This window comes from Gobius niger (genome assembly GCF_951799975.1).
Source record: "Gobius niger genome assembly, chromosome: 2".
Lineage (NCBI taxonomy): Eukaryota > Metazoa > Chordata > Actinopteri > Gobiiformes > Gobiidae > Gobius > Gobius niger.
Window position 1 is genome coordinate 24,157,663 of NC_136853.1, and position 20,549 is coordinate 24,178,211.

The window sequence follows — 20,549 nt, forward strand, 5'->3', positions numbered from 1 at the left end:
CACCAACAAGAGGGAACCTTTAATGGATAAGGACAACTGAGGACATCCTGGCAAGCAATGTGGTTTATTACTTATACAGACGACTAAAATATCTGTTCCACTTTTACATTGGATACAATTACATATGAGCGTGTTAACCTGTTCCAGATATTAGTGAACATTGATGGTCTTCTCTTTGTAAATATAGTGGAGGAAAACATGTATTTCAACCTTATTATAAAACATTTTCCCACGTAGCTTTTGTGGCATGATTTATTTAAATAGAGAATCTCTTCTTTACTTCATTTGAAACTCTGATGTTCCCAGTTTGTTCTGGAACCGAAAGTGGGCAAATGGACCAGAAGCCAAATAGTTGAGAGAAAAATATATTAAGTGCATGGTTGGTTAAGTTGGTTAAATGTAACCTTGAAAATATTAGAAAATATCGAATAGGCTTTTGACATTTTGCGTAAATCAAAATGGTCACAGTGAAAGCAATTACGCTATCTAGGCTACAAACAACTGCGATATGAGGGGTTTTATCAGATGGAGGGCTGACGGGTTGTCCAGTCTAGGTTTGATAACAAGGCTATTCATTCACCCTGATTTTCCGCCATCGATGATTTCTGAGCTCTTCAAAGTGTATAAAGCAGCTTATAAGCCCAGCCTGGACAGTGCTCTTTGGACTTGACAGGGGGTTTCTTCAAGCCGGCCCTTTCCCTACAGGCCACCCACACCCACAGAGGGGTCCCAAATGATGTATAGTATAATTGGCAGGACTGTAGAATTTTCCTTTCAAATACCATAACGGGCGTGATTGAATTGGCCAGTGGTTCCCAATGTGAGTGTCAGGAACTCTCGGGGGGTAGTGAGGCCTTGTGGGGGTCCACAGATGAGGAGGAAATAAAAAGAAACATGCTACCGTTTTTAGTAAAGACAATTTTTTGGGGTGTAAAACTGTATATAATCTGTGAAATCCTGTCATACATCCAAAATAAATTAAATACATATTAACTGGATCAAAAATCTGCCTAAAGTAGCAGGGAATAACTTTATGTAATGGGGGTCCCGAGTTGTTTTGTGTCAATTTTTGGGGTCCCAGCCACAAAAGTGTGAAGTTTGAGAACCCCTGGAATAGGCTACAGTGCATTGTTATGTAATTTCTAGGTGTTTCATGTCTTATGTTGCGTCAGGGTCGGGTTCATGTAAGTAAGAGCGAACAAGTGATTGGTCGCTTTTGTGGCATTTTGATCGACGTGGTCCACAGCCAATGAAAGGACGAGCTCTGACTTGCCCCCAGTTGGACGTACAGTCTCTCCGTCCATACTAGGAAGGCAGCATTTGTTCGAGACGGAGACAATGCTGACGGTCTTTTTTTTTTTTTTTTTTCTTCCTTTTTTGCTGACTTTTCCTGGCCTTAAAAACGATTGAACACACCAGAGGTTGAACTAAACGTATCGGTTATTGAGTTAAAGAAGAAAAAAAAAAAGTTGAATCTTCTTGCCCTCACCGCTTATCCTCGGAAGTTTGTAGCATTTTTGTCAAGGGAGGAGGAGGACTCGCCTGTGGCTCCAAGCTGAGCTGGTATGCTATGCCTTCACGCTATCCTAAACACTATGGCTAACACTCTTCTGCACAGTCGTATGTGGAGGGTAATAGTCATTTAACAGGCTATAACGTGCTGGGGTATTAGACTAACAACTAATCATAATAATAAATAAATAATAACAACTAACGTCAAGCTTCAACTATCTTTTCTTTCCTGTCGTTCTTATGTATCGCAATATCTTCCGCCAGTTTTTTTTGTGTGATGCTTCGTCCAGTATTTAGATGACTTTCAAGCCTAATTCACGCGCAAATAATGTCGAAAGTGCGAGACGTTATTGCTGTCTTGCATTTGCTTTTAGTTGCACTGAGGAGCTAAATCATCCAAACTTAAATCACGTTTCATAAAAAGCATGTCAAGTGTGGAGAACAGTGCTTACAATCATTGATAAATAAGGGACATGTCTGTGTGTGTATAAGCGGGCAAAGATTACGGTGATGTTAGCCACCATATGCTGTCGTGAGTGCTGAGAGGGCAGTAATGTAATTGCAAAGTACTGCGTGGTACCTGAGGTCATTCTGTAAAAACTACTGACATTTCAACTCAAAAATTCAGTAGTTGTTTTTTAACTTTTTGTTAAGACACATAAAATCACTAGCTTTGAGATGTGATGTCGTGTAGTCAATGCCATCAGTGTTATGCAAAACCTAAAAAAAAAAAAGTATTTTCCTGGATGATAAGGTCAGGAGACTGTGAAAGCCAATGCCAAAACCGTCAGCCTCCGCCCTGTAGAGGTTTGTGGGTTTCGAGGTGTGTTTTGGATCACTAACTTGAAGAAGCCATTCCCTTTTTAACTTTTTCACAGAGGGTGTTGTGTTTGCCTCCAAAATGTGTTGTTATTCAATTACATCCATCCTTCCCTGTACCATTGAAATAATCCCTGTGCCATTGGCTCCAATGCAACCCCAAAGCATGATCGACCAACCCCCATGCTTAACAGCTGGACAGATGATCTTTTCATGAAATTCACCTTTGCTCATATCGTGCCACAAAGTTCACTGCTTATCCCTAAAAGGCATCTTGCTCCCAAAATTCAGACACTGATTTTCGCAGTGAGGACGCAGGAGATGTTTTCTTCTGATGATGTACTGTCCTACAGTCACTTTTACCTCCCATCTCCATTCAGGAACGTTGAAGATACCGAACACTAGGGGTGGGTAGCTCTGGGTAGCTCACGATCCGATACGCGATACATGGCTTATGATGACGATAATCTCACGATACGCCGATACTGCCATAATCAATATATTGCACAAAAATAATCTTCGATGCATCACCATTTTAAAATAACATGGTACATTTCTTTTCATGTGCTTTGTACCTCTTTTTCTGTGTGTATAAATGATCTCTGACTCACTGAAATGGGTTCGTTGTTCTGTCAGTGTTTACATTTAGATCATAGGTGTCAAACTCTGGTTCGCGGGCCAAATTTGGCAATGTAATTATATTTGGCCCGCGAGGTTATACCAAATGACTACTCGAGCTGGCCCACCGGTATTATACATTTTTTTTTCAGATTTTGCATATCTGGACTATTATTAAGTTATATATTGTATAGTAATAAGTGTTGCTTGTTCCATATTCAATGTTAAAGCACATCTTGTTTGGGTCCATATTAAAAGGTTCATTTGTTCAATGGTGGCCCGCGACTTTGTTCAAGTTTTACATTTTGGCCCACTGTGTATTTGAGTTTGACACCCCTGATTTAGATAAACAAGAAAGCACAGTCCAAAAGGAATAAATCAACCCCAAATTAATCTTATGCATAATTATATAAACTGTAATTAAAAGTAATATATTTGTGTGACTGAGACTGTAGTGCTGCCCTCTGCTGAATTCTTGATCATTACTGGCCTCTATTGACTGGGAAATCAGTGGAGGACTGCTGCCTCATTAATATGCATGACGTCCCTCATATGTGTGACGTCATCAAATGTATCGATATTGGAATTGTATCGTCCCGCAAAATATCATGATATATATATATATAGAGTTGAACATGTACCAACCATCAAAATTCAGATTGTTTGGAGTACAAGTTACTTATACCTGCCGTCATTTTTAAAATTATGAACCACTTGCTGTTTCTGTTTAAAGTAATTGGCCCCTGTTGTCTTATCTTGTGTTACAGTGACTTCGGGAGATATTGCATTTGAAGGCAGTTCACTGATGGGCGCATATTGCAGGCCAAGCACCAAACCATCTCCAGAGAATAGGAACTTTGATAGACTGAAGACAAGCTAGACATCTCCAAAACCGCCCCCGTGCTCTGATTGCTATTATTACTGCATTTGGAAGTGGTGTGTTATTCTTTAGAAGTAACATTTTATAAGACTGAGACAGTGTGATCAGCATGAGTGCAGAAGGATATCAGTACAGAGCTCTTCATGAGTATAAAAAGGAGAGAGAAGATGACATGGATCTACATGTCGGGGATATTTTGTTAGTAAGCAAAGGGGCGCTTGTGGCTCTTGGATATGCTGATGGGCTGGAGCAGAGGCCAGAGGATATCGGCTGGCTGCCTGGCTTTAATGAAACCACTCAAGAAAAAGGAGACTTTCCTGGAACATATGTCGAGTACGTAGGGAAGAAAAGGATCGCACCGCCCACACCTAAGCCCAGGCCTCAGAGACCATTACCTGTGACTCCTGGTTCCCACAAGGCCGACGACTCGGACTCGGAGCAAGGTCAGATTCTCTACGCACAATTCAAACATTTCTCTGATAAGCAGTGAATTGCTTTTACGTGTGATAATTTGACTGCACTGACATAGGTTTATATATCGAGTGATAACACGGTAAGCGGTTGTTACTGTGGAGTAGATTATGCCGCTGTGGTGTATTCAGCTACATTTCATTCATATTCATCATCCAAACCTTGGCATAGAAGCACAATGATCCTTTGAGAAATGACTAAGTTCAACTACCAATTGCACGTCGTCAGCAAATTAACTACAGTCTTTTTTTCCAGTGCTTGGGCTAAACTTAAATGCTTGTAAATAATGACAAATTAAATCAAGTTTTTTATTTTTTTTTATTTTGATGCCCTAGTCAGTTTAAACAAGGCGATAATGAGCTAATGTAGAAAAAAACCTTCATAAGGCAAGTTTATTTGTTGAGCTTGAGCACAATTCACACACAAAGTAATTTGAAGTACTGCACATTAAGTTAAATGGCAAATAAAGTCCACATAAATTATTGTTATGGAATTAATAGCAAAGAGTCTTAACAGTAGTCACATGCACAGCTAAAATAAAATGTTTTCAGTTGTTTTTTTTAGCCTTCCTCACATTATCAGGAACTGTTCCAGACTTAGCTGCTGTGGACCTTATTCGTAATGCGATGTCAGCCACTCATTAAGTTTTTTTTAAATCATAATTGGTCTGAACTTTTTTGCTTGATTTTGTTATTTTTGCATTATATTTTTCACATCACTCTGTAGATGCTGAGACAATGTCTTTAGTGAACATGTGTTTAAAACCTGTGGGCTCACCTTGTACAGTTGGCAAGTACAGTTGCCAGGTCTCTAGTTCCTGCACATTTGTGGTGTGCGAATGTGAAATTCTTTTCTGTGGTTTGTTGGGTGGGAGAGAACGCGCACAGGACTGGAGGCATGTGTTGAATGGATGTGTCGTGGTTGAGTGGCAGTGCTGAGGGCGGAGGGAGTGTGAACCTAGCACCAGCAGAAGAAAGCTCCCTGTGTGCTGGGAGAGAGAGGGTGGGCCCAAGAGGCACGCACAGGGAGAGAGAGGGGCCCTCTCTGCATGGTTGTCTGTGGCTGTGGCAAAAGCACAGAGCCCTGCACTAGCTAAAGGCTCAGTGCGAGGGACAGGGTGCAGAAGTATCTTAGGCTGGGGGAGCTCGTGGGGCTTTGAAAAGGCGGGATCCTGTTGTTCCCACTGTGCTTGTGATTTATTAACCACAAGCAAGGGATCTGACTCCCACCCTCTACTGGAGCGTTCTTCCTCCTTCATGTTTTGATTGGACTGCCTCTAGTCAGTTCTGGTGGGGGAAGAACGTTCATGGACATTTGGTGAAGGGGCCTCTGCTCTCAGCCGCAGGGGTTTTCATGAGTGCAGCAGATGTGGAGAGGCCGAGCTACATCCCACCTCATTCCAGCAAACTCTTGTGTTCCTTTACTGTGTCTCCCAGGTCAGAAAAAATCATGCGCTTTGTAGGCTCAGAGTTTCAAAAAAACTTGCCTGTCTAAAACACATTTGTCCGTTACTTTGACTGTGTACACTGTACTTCAGCAAGAGCTCAATAGCCTGTGCAAGCTGGAAAATTGCATATGCTATTTGTTCGAGTGTACCATTTTAAATTGCATGTGTGACAGTGCAGTGCCGATCAAAAGACCAGCTGAAAGGTGGCAAAAATTACCAAAAAAGTCAAACAAAATTCACCAGCACCGAGCCAGAGGAGCTGATTGTTTGTCCGTCAAGACACTGGACAATCCTCGATCCAAATTAAGGCTGTTGTTTGAGCCAACTGCAGTCCAATAACCCTGATCTGCGACTGAAGGGCTTCAAAAACAAAAAACCTCTTCAAAGGCCACGTCTCCTTGAACTCCACAGAACTGTCTGTTTGGACTTTGACATTGAAATGTGGAAGAAAGTTTTATTCTCTGATGAGAAAACTGTAACTATGATGGTCCTGATGATTTCCAACTGGCATCAAAAGCCGATCCACCTGAGATGTTTTCTACGTCCACAGTAGAGGGGCACCATAATGATCTGCGGTGTTTTTTCCTTTAGTGCAGGGGTAGGCAAGTTTGCGTGAGGGACGATTTTCTTAATCGTCAAAAGACCAAGGACCGAACCCTCCAATTGTAGGCCAAAGTAAAGCATGTGTTTTTTTGAAAACCTGATGCTAAAAATAAAAAGGGATGTTTTATGTCCAAACTCGTTGCCGCTAGTGGGTGTGTGCCAGTGTTGCACATTATATATGGCCTAAACTTAATGTCTGATTTGTGTTAGCCTGGCTAACGCCAGACCACCAATTCATTTTCTCGTAGGAGAGGTGTGGTTTACGATCGTCCATAGCCGTTTATTGGGTGCTACGAATGTCTATCATGTAGGGCTGAAACAACTAATCGATTAATCAACGACTAATCGATTATTGAAATAGTCGACAACTATTTTAGTAATCGATTAATCGTTTTTTGGTTCACACAGACTCAAATAGAGCAAAAATTACATGAAAATGTAGTATTTTTTATGAAAACCTACTTTGTTTTTATAATTAGGGTCTGTAGTGTTTTGTACACTGTAAATTTCTTGAATATCTGTCTGTGTCTCATCCAATCAGAAAGCAGAATTAGCCTCCAACAAACACTCACTTTAAGTTTACTCCATCAATATGTCCTCAAGCTGTGCCACTTTAGCGCTATGTGATAAAAAAATTGAAAAAAGAACAGTGCGTGTGCGTGTGCCCCGGATGTTTAAACAGAACAACATTACAGTTGTTCACAACGCCAGGCCCTGAGGACAAAGGCCTCCTTCCAGGAGAATAACATCACTCTTTTTGGACCAACCTGCGCGTTCCCCTGATCTAAATCCACTTGACAAGTTCCAGACACTCTTGAAAAAGAGATTTTTAATCTCAATGACTTTTATCCTGGATAAATAAAGGACAAATAAAAAAAGAAAAAAAGATGTCCTTCATGAGGTCGTCTTCACCGCGTGGAGAAATGATTCCACTTGCATTTGAAGTGATCAACGATGGAGCGACTCATTACTGAGATCATGTTTTGAGCTTTGGCTTTGGTTTAGACTGGGTTTTGTGTTTTTTGTATTTTTTGTAGTCCTTTTAATAAGCCGCATAACGGCCCATTTCGCAATTGTTAGTTTTCGCAATTGTTATTCAAAAATGTGTTTTTGTCTCTCTCCATTTCTTCTTGTTATATAGAGAGCTCCATATTGGAGCTCTATGTGGTACCTTGATAAGATCCAAGCCTGCAAAATCTGATTTTTTGCATTAACTTAACTTAACTTTTCATCGGGTCTGTTTTACGACCCCACATCTGTTGAGACAAGGCTGCATGAGCGAAAAATGTCTCAGCTGCTGATCCACTTTTGCAGAGCTACTTGTTTTGCACAAACATTTGGTAAATGGCCCCTGAAGTGTGCTAAGCTGAAGCTATGACACTGTAGAGTTAACTGTGCTAAATGCCTGGAGTGCTGGAACTGTAATTACTCTTTATCAGGCAACAGCAGTCTGTGAACATTCTTTATAGTAGATAAATAATTGGTTGTAACTGTGCGTGCTCACGCACGGTTTTGTCAGCGTGCTCCGTCTTGTTTAAGAACATGCTTCAGACGTGCTAAGAAAACACTTGTCTTTTCTTAGAAGGTGTATCACAGTTTCTAACTGCCTCACACTGGTTCTACATTTTCATTAACGGGACATTAAATGGCATGGTGTCCCTTATTGAAAAATAGCACATTACAGGGTTTCCGGGGGGGCATTAAAAGTTATTAAGTAAACGGTGCTAAAATTAAGGCCTTAAAGGTCATTAAAAAGCATTACATTTGATTCAAACAGGCATGAAATGTACATTTTGGGAGGTGATGATATTGATATTTTTGGCTGAAATTGTGCAAATGTGCCTGTTATGTTTTATTTTAGCTTAGGGGAGTTGTGTATAGAGGGAGATAACCTCTGCTCTTTTTCAGTGGGGCTCCAGAATCCAGCCTGGCATTAGCACCAGTTGTGATGTCTTGAGTGTCTGCATTTTCAAATCTACTTTAGGAGCAGGCAATAGAGGCTGGAGCAGAGACAAAAAGAGAAATGTGATATTAGTAACATCTCCTTACTACAGCTATTGGAAATACACGTGTTCTTAAAGAGGCCACATACATAAGACATCACTGCGTCTGCACGTGTTGTGCTCTGAACTCAAGGTGTGGCGTTACATAATACTCAGATTGTCAGTGTTGGATTTTATTAAGATGTTTATATTTTAATCAATTTATGCGAGGTGGACTATTATAAATACAGTTTACTGTTGAATTTACCATGAACATTGACAGCCATAGTTGAGTTCAATGCATCAGCTTCATGATGTCATATTCAATATAAGGCATAATGCATTAGGGGAAGCATTGTTTCAGCTCTGTACAATGATAACCTAAGTGTGGGTACTCGAGTTCTCCAGTCTCTCCCATAGACTGTATATATACTGTATATATAAAGTCTCTTCTCTGCTCAGTGCTCACGACAGGGTTAATTGGCAGGCGCTAGCAACAGCCTCCTGATTGGCTGTCACTCCTCGGCTGCCCTGCGTCTTTCCCCCTGTAGAGGGAGACATTACTTGCACATGGATTGTCTGCTTGTTGCTTACTTTGTAGCCTGAGGGGAAAACTGCCTGCTGCTTGTAGTTTCAACATATGAAATGCAATGACTTAAGAATACTGTGCAGTTTTATAGTGTTTTGTTTTGTTTCTTGTATTTCCTTCGAGACATATTGAAATGGTATAACTAGCTCAGACATGTTTAAAGCCATCTCCCACATCACAGTGTTGTAGTGGCAGCTGGAGTGACTGCTCTGCCCTGCAGTTATGAGTGACGACAAGTCGACTGTGCGTGCCGAGCTCAATATCATGAGACTGGGTCAGCCTAAAGCGTGTCGAGGCACATCTCGACTGAACCATAATTAAGATCTTACTGATAAAAAAGCTTTCACTTATCGATCGTTATATTGAGACCAAATAAATGCTCATTCAGAATTACGCACTGTTCACATTTTTAGTCGTTAATTCATCTTCTCCATTCATAAACTTCAAAATGATCTGGAGGAACTTGATTATTGTTTGATCTTTAGACACGGCGATGTGAAACCACCTCAAATATCTTGAAACACATGTCTGCCATACCTTGTGCTACTTGATACAATTCCACTGAAGCCAAACTATCATGTAGTTGACAGTACTAAGAAGCAACTGTATCGCTGCCTGTCTGTTGTCACTCATAGACAGTAAATAAACACAAGGGACTGCATGGTTCTTCCCGTTTTAGGCCCTGTTACTAAGGAAGTGTTGCCATTTACATTGTCTTGCCTTATTTTGTTCAGAAATAGTTGCATGGAGACTTTTCACATCTTTTCTCACAGACTTTCAATCCCTGAGTGCGATGTGTGTCAGTTCTCCTACAGTCTATTGTTTGTGTTTTATTGTAGTTTTGATGTATTTACCGGACTTTGCATCATGTTTTAAAATGTTTATAAATTCTTCTGTTGTTTAATCATGTGTGTGCAGCACTTTGGCCAACTGTAAAGTTTTTAAAGTGTCTTATAAAGTTGGTATGTTATGGTAAGCTTACAAAGTATAGACTGAGTTTTGTGGGAAATGAAAATACTTTGTAATCTCTAGACATTTTATTGATTTCCTATACATTATGTGTATTTAAATACATTATGTTGCAAATGTAATCACTCACGGTTCACGTTTAAGGTATAGTTTTACGGTGAGGGTTCACAGAAACGCTGGACTGGTTTGTTCGATTTCTCTGCACAGAGAAAGGTTACGGTGATGGTGTTCGATGACAGCACCTCTATTTAAAGAATCTTCATCTCAGAGTCCGACTTCTTAGAAGCCCCTCCATTGCTGGAGACAAGTTGTCCTACATGGAGGAGTTTCTTCACACACTTAAAAACTGGCCAAAGAGGAGTCAGTATTGATGTTGGAAGTCATACGCAAGAGACCATAAAGTCAACTGTTAAGAGATTATGTGAAATGGGGAAAGCTTCTACTTAAAATGTAGAGAATTGTGTACTTTTAAAATACACTTTTGCAGTTCAAATAAAATCTCCCTCAAACACTTGATCTTTTCTTGTCTCCAACTGGGACTGACTTCTGAAGACTCACCCTCTGTTTACTCAGCGCTTCAACCCTCCAGCATTAAAGCCAGTAACTTCTGTTTGAAACTTGGTTTGCTTTTAATATTCACTTGCCTTCGAAGTTAAGACCTGCGCTCGTACCTTTGTGCATAGACTATAACAAGTGCTCACTTCACCCACTAAACGAAGACTCTTATTCAATGTTTGGAAGTCACAGTTAATGAAAAATGAATAATTCACACAGTACTCCGTGGCCAGCTGCCCACTTTGTTGTGTGTTGAAGTCCCAGCTCCAAACATTTTCTGAATGTTCAAACCCCTTCTCTCTGTCCATATCTAATGAGACCTACACACATCATGACATTCTGGACTTGGTCACTTATGAATGACTGCTTTCTGCTTTCTGCTTTCTTATATGTTTCACTGCTTGTTCACTTTTATTAAGGCAATAAAACCAAATGATATTTGTTTACAGGGTTATGTCTTCTGGACCTGACTGAACAGTTTTCTCTGCCTGAAACGGCTCCTCCTCTGCTGGCCAGGTTGCTGGAAGCTATTGAGAAAAAGGGTGAGTTGGACTTTCAGGTCTCACTCTTTAAACCAAAGTCTCAGGTGTGATCGCTGCAATTATTTGCTCATAATTTCAATCAATCGATCATGTTAATCTTGATTACTGTCTTACTTACATATTATATACAAATTAACCCACCACAAGGCACTAAAAAAGAGCTTTTCAATATACGTGTTTCTATGTTAATAAGTTTTATAACATTTTTAATGAAGTTCTTGAGTCATCTTCTGTTCCCTGTGGTTCAAGTGTACAGAAGACCAACATAGATAACTTAAATGTCACTGATGAAGCCTTTTGGGTGAGAAGCAAAACGTACTTCAACTACAGAGTACAGAGGATGACTCCAGAACCTTCACTAAAGATGGACATCTCCTGTACGACTGAGAGCCTACACAGACACATTTGATAACATTGTTATATTGATGTATTTCATCTGAAAATCAGTAAACTTGATCCACATATCAAGTTTTTTGTCTGTCCAAGAACTCAGATTTAGGACGTGTGAAACCAAAGTTTGAGGACCAAATTAAAAGAATGTCGCATTTTTCAATCGATCAGTCTACTGTTTTGTTTAGTCCAGTATCACAGCAGGAGTTGCCTCACAGGGCTGCACCAAAACAATGAAACAAAACCAACCAATATAGTGTCCAGGTAAACATACAGTCCAGACAGGGCTGAAGACTGCGAGGCTAACGTCTGTCTGATCGGTCATTTATCACTGGAGCATCGAGCAGCAGGGCATCTGAAACAGAGAGGGACACCATGTGACTAGCAATGAACAGACAACAGATAAAGGAAACACTTTTTAAGGCTTTTTAATTGACCTTCACCATGTAAAAATGTCTGTTACACACCTGTTTAGTTTCATTCATCTTTTGCAGGTTTGGATAACCCCACACTTTATCGAACGTTTACCGCAGGTGGAGGACTTGAAATCCGACAGTATTATGACTGTGGTGAGAATATTTCACTCGATTTTTGTTGGCTCTCAACCCAACTGTTATTTTGATGATCAGGCCTTTAACGTGTAGTTTACCAACAATGAATGCACAATTAGACATATTCTGTGAGTGTGGATGCTGAGTAGTTTTCTCTTCTAGCTACTTTTCCTTCTGATTTGGATCAACTTGATCTCCCTGTCCTATGCGACAGTCTGCGAAGGTACTTGCAGGATCTGCCCCAGGCCATTGTCCCAATCGCTGTAAATCCTCAAATGATCCACACAGCCAAAGGTAAATTTCACATGTTTGTTCTCACAGCTATCTTTTATTTCTAGCCACTAAAAGGTTCATCATCTTTTTCGGTGCAACATGTACTGAGTGCAGTGCAATGTTACTTTTTGCCCAATAATTTTCAGTACAAGCAGAAGCCTCACACCACAGAATCTTCTGTCATGCGCCATTCTGCTGTTACAGGGCCAGAAACAGGATATCTGTGGTTAATCGGAACTAAAACAAGCCTGAAAGTGTATCTGTACAATCTCTGAGCAGCCAATCACCTGCCTAGTGTACCTTACGCTCTTTGTCAACCGCACAGTCTCTCTGTAGCTCGTAAACCAACTGCACGTGACACTTTTTCCATTTCTTCTTTGTTTGAGAAGACGTCCTTTTATTTCATGTTTCTTTTCTGAGCAAATTAATAAAATCACTATTTGTTTCTACAGAGGTGACGAGCCCAGAGGAATGTGCTCAGCTGCTGCGCCGCATCTTGAACACACCTAGTTTGCCCCCACAGTATTGGCTAACTTTCCAGTGTCTGCTCAGGCATTTTACGCGGGTGTGCCAAAACGCGTCTAAGAACTTGCTGTCTGCGCGGGCTCTGGGCGAGATCTTCAGCCCCGTTCTCTTTAGACAACAGAGCAGCAGGTGGGTGTAGAGCGACTCGCCTCGCCTGTGCATGGTCTGCTATGTCAAAGATAGACTCTGCTGCAGACAAGCTTAAGTGTTCGGCTCAGTCATATAATACTGTGGCACTCAGACGCTCAAACATGCAACACCACCACACGCTCAGCAGCTAGTTCAAGCTTTATACCAGGTGTGTCACAATAAACATGAATTTCCTTAAGTAAATTTGACTTTTCTGCCAACAGCTGTGAACCCAGCTTAGATACCTACATCAGGATCTTTGAAGTTTTGGTGGCCAGTGAATGGACTGACAGCCAATCTGCACCTGGTAATGGCTTCTTTACTTGATTTCTCACTGAATAGAATTTTAGGAATGATTACAAATAACCTGCAAAAGCCTGATTGATGTTACATTGAGGACAGACTTTTATTGGGATATTTACATATCAAACAACACCTGTATATGCTTAGTTTTAAACGTGTTATTTGTGTCTGTAAGTCTGTTGCAGCACCTTGTGTATTTCCCTTGTCCGCGTATCAGTTCCAGCCTTCATGGATTTCAATGGATTATATGTGAGACTGAAGGTTCATATCTCACAATAATCGCTAGGTTACATTACAGAGACGTATAATCAACATTTTACTGTGAAAATGAAATATTGCATAAATCACTGAATTTATTGAAATTGCTGAAAGACTTGACTATAACTTAAGTCTTATCATAATGAATGGGCCAGATTCCCTGTCCTGTAGACAAAAACTTCTGACTTGCAGAAATTGTAGAAATTGTGCAAAAAATGCTGAAAACAATGAATTTGTGGAAGCCCCAAAATAATCAATGGTACAAAATGGGGGAATTACAGCCCATTGTGGAAAACATGGAAATTGCAGAATTCCCAAAAGTAGAAACTTGTGCAGTGGCTGAAGCCAATACTGCTGCCGATTATTAATGCTGACAAATCTTGTTGGGATTCGATTTGTGTAGGCTCTCAGTCGTACAGGAGTTGTCCATCTTCAATGAAGGATCTTGAGTCTTCGCTTTGCCTCATCCAAAAGGCTTCGTCAGCGATTAGAGGCAAACCATACAACCATTGATGACTCAAGAGCCTTCATTGAAGATGGACAACCCCTGTAGCCTATACAGACGTCCAACCATTAACTACCAAGTACAGATGAGACTTTGTCTACGATTAATCATTTAAAACTACCTTGCTGTTGGTTGTTAAACATGTTTTATTTTTGTTTTTTACAAAACAATAATATGCTGAAATAAAAATGTAACTCTTGAAAAGTAGAGGTCGACCAGCCAATATATTCGGCCGATATTTGGGGATTTTACAATATCGGCTATCAGCCGATCGAGTGCCAATAAAAGCCAATATGTTTGGGACCGACAGCGATAGAGACTTCCTGTTATTTTGCATTGGAAAGAGCAAAGTCAGGGCTGTAATACGAGAGCTCCCCATAACTAGGCCTCAGGGGATCAGCCAAACATCGCAATGAAAACCGGTTAGATACAAGTTTGTTAAACACACGTTTCACCAACTAACCCCCAGTCAATATGGGCATGCTGCGTATCATTCTGATGAAAGAGAATCCAATAACTGAGTTAGTTTTAACCTCCATAACTATATTCATGATGGCCGTGCAAAATGCCACGGCTGGCAACAGTATGCTAATGCTAGCAGTAACTAATCAAAGATGGGACAGAAGCTATGATTGAATCACCTAAAGTAATAATATTTATGTTATTACAGGATTATAGACCATTTGGTAAAGTCAGCCAAAAATATTATTCTTAGAAAAACCCATATCGGTCGACCTCTGAAAAGAACATAGGCTGCAGAGTTTCACTGAGTGCAAGTTGTTGCATTTTAGTTTTTTAGATGTTGTGACTGGAGCCTAGATAAAGTAAAGGCACAACAGCAGCTCCACTCAGAAGATCGCCATTGAGTTAGTTTGCACAAGATCTGACTCAGTGTTCTGCAATGACACTTACTGTGGACCTTCTCAGTCCTTGGCTTGGCTTAATTATGTTTTTACAATTCTAGGTAAAGCACAGTTGTTGGCTGCCACAGAGCTGTTTAAATGTTTTATTACCTGTTGGGGCTATTTATAATGTTGTGAGCATTGGCAGGTTTCAGCTGTCAGTAATTTGCACCTGCTGGAGTGGTTTTGCTCTGATCTGGGTAGGAACCCGGTGGATAGCTGAATGAAAAGAAGAGCTGCTACGCTCACATTTTCACAAACTCCTTGATGAGTAAAATGTTTGTTTTTGTAGATTTGGAGGTCTGTAATGTAGTAGATTAAAGAAGAAGTCTCAGACAGATGACGTTGCCTTCTGCTTTGAAAGGGCTGTACATTCTGTCCATAGGTTTCTGTGAATGACTGGTGTGTGCATGTGTGGTGTGGGTCTATTTTAGGTAAGCGACACTTAGATTTGGGAGGTTGAAAGTTGACCTGCTCCACAGAGCTCCTCTTGTTAACTGAGGGCTGCTCTCTACCTCCCTGCCTCAGTCTGGGTCTCCAAATGTCCTCCTTGCCTCAATTTGCGCAGCTCAGCAAATATTTGAAACTTTGTAAGTTAATCATAAGCTGAAGCAGCCTCCGACTCCTCCTTTGCAAAGGGGGAGTGACCAACAGCCCTATGTGGCACAAGCAGTGCTCAGAGCAGGCAGCTAGTGCTAATCATTAACAACCTGCCTGACACCAGCAGCAGGCCACGCAGGGCAAAGTCAGCCACAGAAAGTCTGCAGGAACTGCCAGACAGTCGGTGCACCTGATTTAACTTCATGGATTACCTGGATTATTACTTTTGAACTGTACTAAGGTCTGGGCCTCTGAACATTTTTGGCCTCCAAGCATTAACTTTAACGTGGAGTTTTGATACCAACATTGTGCTTGGAATGATAAACAACGGTTCGATGCAACAAAACAGGAATAACCTCAACAGTAAGTCTAACTGTTTTTTTGTCAGAAGTTATGATTTTATTTTGTTGTGAGAACTAAATGGGACAGATTAATTATGAATGGGTATGGTCGTGTTTAAATCAACTATCTAGTCATTTGTGTCAGACAACACTGTGCCTCTAGGTTTTGGGGTTTTTTTGGTTGATAGAAGCAACTTCTTACTTTCTGCACTCGGCTGTGTGTTCTGTTCTTATTGCAGTGTGCCTCTCTTTGAAGGTAGTTTTATTGTAGTTTGTCTGAAGCGGTTGTAAATCAGAGAACACTTCTAAAGTCTCTTTTTCTACTGCCTTTGTTTAGGGTTATTTTTGTCCAGAGTTCTTGTATGTTCAACTGTGAAACTCTTTTTAGGACATAGTGCAACAAGACACTGTTCCCCTTAATCATTGTTCATTCCTAAGAACAGATCTATTTTAATTGCCCTGAGGAAATAAAGCCTGCTCCGTGGCTGTCAGCCCGGTGTCACTGTGGGATTATAGACGTATTTTGGTGCCTCTGACCGGCTCCGGCATTATCATTTAGCTGCGTACGTGCTGCAGTAGCAGAGCTGGCTTTGTCTCAAGTACCAGCAGTGGGAAGGACTGTTGCTCCACACGACACAGGCACAGGGGCGGAGCCATGGGGCTGCAGGAGAGTCAGACAGAGGGAGGGAGCGATGACGGGTGAAAGCATGAAACAGGCTGCGGCTGCTCTGCTCCTCCGGCTAACGGACATCCCACTCATGGCGTTTTCATGGAGGCATTAGGACACACTAAGGCTGAGTCTGCACATGGGATCTTAGGTGTTTTTCGTGCCCTGGAGTCTTTGTAACAACTGGTTGGCTGCAGTGTTGCAAAGAAAGAAGATAAAAGCTTGTAGAATTTGACCCCATTGCTGGGACAAAAAAGGCAGGAATGATGGAGGACAGATCTCCAATGCGATTGGCTGTGGTGAGTGATGTAACATGTTACTGTGCAGGCTACCTTTGAAGCAGAGTTGTCAGAAAAATGCTTAACCATTTTATAAGCGTAATATGTGCATTGTCCTTATGTGGCTCTGGAGGCTTTGTCGAGTTACTTCACTGGTCTAGTTTCTTAAATTATCTTGCAATGTGTCTGCTCTTAAAATAAAAGCAGTATTTTTGATTGGGGACGTGTGCTTGCTGTTTCATGTGTAGTAGTTAAAAAAAGAGCAGAGCTATCTCTCTGAGTTCAGTCCTCCAGGGTTTAATGCAGAGGGACTGAAGAAAGACAGTGCAGATTTGAGGGATAAAAATAGCCCTGTGCTACAGCTAGTTTCACTGTTGGCCAGCCACTGAACTCCACTGCACAAACTGGCCTTTAGTGAACCGTGTGAGCAGTATATAGGTAATTCAGTATTTCACAATGACCCACCATGGCTTGATTTGTTTATTATTGACATCTTTACTGCTCATTCAAGTCAAAGTCTCCTCTATATAATTGTGTGGTTTATTCTGAGTCCTCCTCTCTATGGCCTCATTCACTCGAGGCACATGTTTCACGTCAAACTCCCCAAGTCTGTCGGCACAAAAGTGACTCTTAATGTAAAATACAGTTTGCCTTTGCACTAAAAGGAATATGTTCATGTTGCAGCTCTACCTCCCAAGCCGCCCAAGCCCACCACAGTGATTAACAACGGTTTGAACAACAACATGGCCCTTCAGGACGCCGAGTGGTACTGGGGGGACATATCCCGGGAAGAGGTGAACGAGAAGCTTAGGGACACCGCGGACGGTACTTTTCTGGTGCGAGATGCCTCAACCAAAATGCACGGCGACTACACTCTGACGTTAAGGTCAGTTCTGTCGAAAAGATAACAAATGAACGGAAGGCAAACTTGCAGCATTTTTACACTCTTGTGTGTGGTTACAGGAAAGGAGGAAACAATAAACTCATTAAAATATTTCATCGAGATGGAAAGTATGGCTTCTCAGACCCACTCACCTTCAGCTCAGTGGTTGAACTCATCAACCACTACCGCACCGAGTCTCTAGCTCAATACAACCCCAAACTAGATGTGAAACTGTTGTATCCCATATCTAAACACCAACAGGTAAACAGCGACACTCTATGAACCATCTGACCAGAACAACAGTTGTGCATTTCCTAAACAAAGCTGATGATTTCTCCAGGACCAAGTCGTGAAAGAGGACAACATCGAAGCCGTGGGTAGAAAGCTGTGTGAATACCACCAGCAGTACCAGGAGAAGAACAAGGAGTACGATCGTCTTTATGAAGAATACACAAGGACGTCACAAGTGAGTTCCTACCTCTTTTGATAATACCCTTCTTTTTCTAAGACATATATGCTCATGAGAATCTGCTTCCAGGAAATCCAAATGAAACGCACAGCGATCGAGGCTTTTAATGAAACTATTAAGATCTTTGAAGAGCAATGCCAAACACAAGAACGGTACAGCAAAGAGTATATCGAGAAATTCAAAAGAGAAGGCAACGATAAAGAGATTCAGAGGTACGTTTTTGTGTTTTACAAAATGGAGTACTTGGTAAAGCGTTGGTAAATACTTAATTATATTGTTGTGTGCTTGTCTTTTTTAGAATCATGGGAAACTATGAGAAGTTGAAATCGCGGATAAGCGAAATTGTTGACAGTAAGCGGCGCTTGGAGGAGGATCTGAAGAAGCAGGCTGCAGACTACAGAGAAATCGACAAGAGAATGAACAGCATCAAGCCTGACCTCATTCAGCTGCGCAAAACCAGAGACCAATATCTAATGTACGTCCGGCATTTCCACTGTCTTGCTCCTGTGCACGGGATTGAAATCCATCTCTGCAAGATTGTCATGGTGTCTATTTTGTAGGTGGTTGACCCAAAAAGGAGTGAGGCAGAAAAAGCTGAACGAATGGCTGGGAATTAAGAACGAAAACACAGAAGAGTGAGTTTGGTTTATATTTTTGTGCTTAAAAACGAACCTCGCTGAAGCAGATGTACTCACGGCTCTCTTTTGCAGTCAATACTCGATGGTGGATGACGACGAAGACCTGCCGCATCACGACGAACGCTCTTGGAAACTGGGCAACATCAACAGACTCCAGGCCGAGGCTTTGCTCCAGGGCAAGAGAGACGGTACATTCCTGGTTCGGGACAGCAGTAAGGCCGGATGCTACGCCTGCAGCGTCGTGTACGTATCACACCGTAGATGAAAACGTCGACGCCACATTAAACCTCTCAATTGACCCTTTTCTGATGCTTGTGTTTTTGCAGCGTGGAGAGCGAGGTGAAGCACTGCGTCATCAACAAAACCCCGTCAGGCTACGGTTTCGCAGAACCTTATAACCTCTACAGCTCTTTGAAAGAACTCGTACTCCACTACCAGCATACGTCTTTGGTCCAGCACAATGACTCTCTAAATGTGACGTTAGCTTACCCGGTCTACACTCAGCAGAGACGGTGAGAAGGAGTTTCGACTCGACAACACTTGGCTGGAGATGGAAAAAAAAACGAAAAAACAACAACAACAAAAAAAACACATGAAAGTCTGGAACATTTCAGTGACTTGGGCCGACCACAAGAAGCTCTCTGAATGTACTTGTCCTCTTCCCTTTGTGGAGACTGAGCATCTGCAATGGAGAACATGAGGCCTTTTTGCTTGTGTCCGCACCCTTCACATGGATCTGGACCCACTGACCACCAGTTGTTCTTCCACTTAAGTTTTGCACTTTCACGTCACATGCAATTCTGAGCGAGGATTGTTGTGTTAGGTGCCTGCAAGTGTGTGACCAAAAGCTCAGCAAACCAGGACGCTGGGTGGTGCTTCAGCATTTAGGTGAACTGTGGAAGACTATGGATCAGCTAAAATTGTAGCAGAATCGCACTTTTAATTTTTCTATTATTTTTGTTTTTGTTTTTTGGTGTGTGTGAATGTTTGATTTCTGAGCGAGCGAATCGGGAGACTGTATCTGTATAGACTTTAAAGTGAAGTGCCGAGGCAGACTCTGGCCTCGTACTGTTGAGCATTAGATGTAAACTTGATATACTGTCGACAAGTGAAACTATTAATGTCTGTCAAGTACATAAAACGTGCAGTCATGAATCAAAGTGCACCATACCAAAAAGATCAGTTCCTGCTTAGTTTTTATATTCTGATCTGCTATGCAATTCTTTATTTTTTAACATACATCGTTCTGTTGCAACCCACATAAGCTTGTTTTATTGTTTCAAAAGTATCTTTTCTTATGTGAATAAGGAATATTGTGTGAAAAAGCCAATATACAGTATAGATATGTCAGATTTATAATTTTTAAAGATACAACATGAACATACACTTTATTATAAAAGATTTTATCAACTACACGCTTAGGAAAAGATGGCTATTTTCTATGGCTTTTTGCTTCGAAGTAATGCTTTTCTCAGGCGGAGCATTGTGAGCACCATGCTGCTTCAGTCACAGTACGATACAGAGCTGAGCAACATGTGGTTTTGGATGTCATTGAACTCAGAGAAAGCTTTAGGTTTTACAACAAAAAGCTGCATATTTACACCCCTGTAACTCGCACCGTAAATACAACAGCATAGATTTATTTTGTTATAAAGTTTAAAGATATATATATATGAATATGTTTATGTTCTCACTTAAAAACTACCACCACAGCCTGGTGTTTGCAGCTGCTGGATGTTGGTATTAGAAATTAAAAGACATCGTGCACAAAGTATTTTTCTGTATCAGAAAATCAGTGTCTACACTGGTGGATCACCATATTTCATATTTCCAACAGACGACATACCAGT

At 41.2% G+C, this 20,549-nt stretch overlaps 1 protein-coding gene across 1 annotated transcript; it reads left to right on the forward strand.

Annotated features, from left to right (window-relative positions):
* The first annotated feature begins 1,430 nt into the window (after positions 1–1,430).
* Positions 1,431–19,273, forward strand: pik3r1 (phosphoinositide-3-kinase, regulatory subunit 1 (alpha)). Its single transcript, XM_079551259.1, has 15 exons — positions 1,431–1,563; positions 3,717–4,272; positions 10,895–10,987; positions 11,872–11,946; positions 12,091–12,222; positions 12,654–12,855; positions 13,080–13,162; positions 17,394–17,595; positions 17,673–17,853; positions 17,933–18,058; positions 18,131–18,273; positions 18,360–18,536; positions 18,622–18,696; positions 18,772–18,942; positions 19,026–19,273. Exons 2-15 carry the CDS (start codon positions 3,939–3,941, stop codon positions 19,213–19,215), a joined length of 2,184 nt encoding a protein of 727 aa, XP_079407385.1. The 5' UTR covers positions 1,431–1,563; positions 3,717–3,938; the 3' UTR covers positions 19,216–19,273.
* The last annotated feature ends 1,276 nt before the right edge of the window (positions 19,274–20,549 follow it).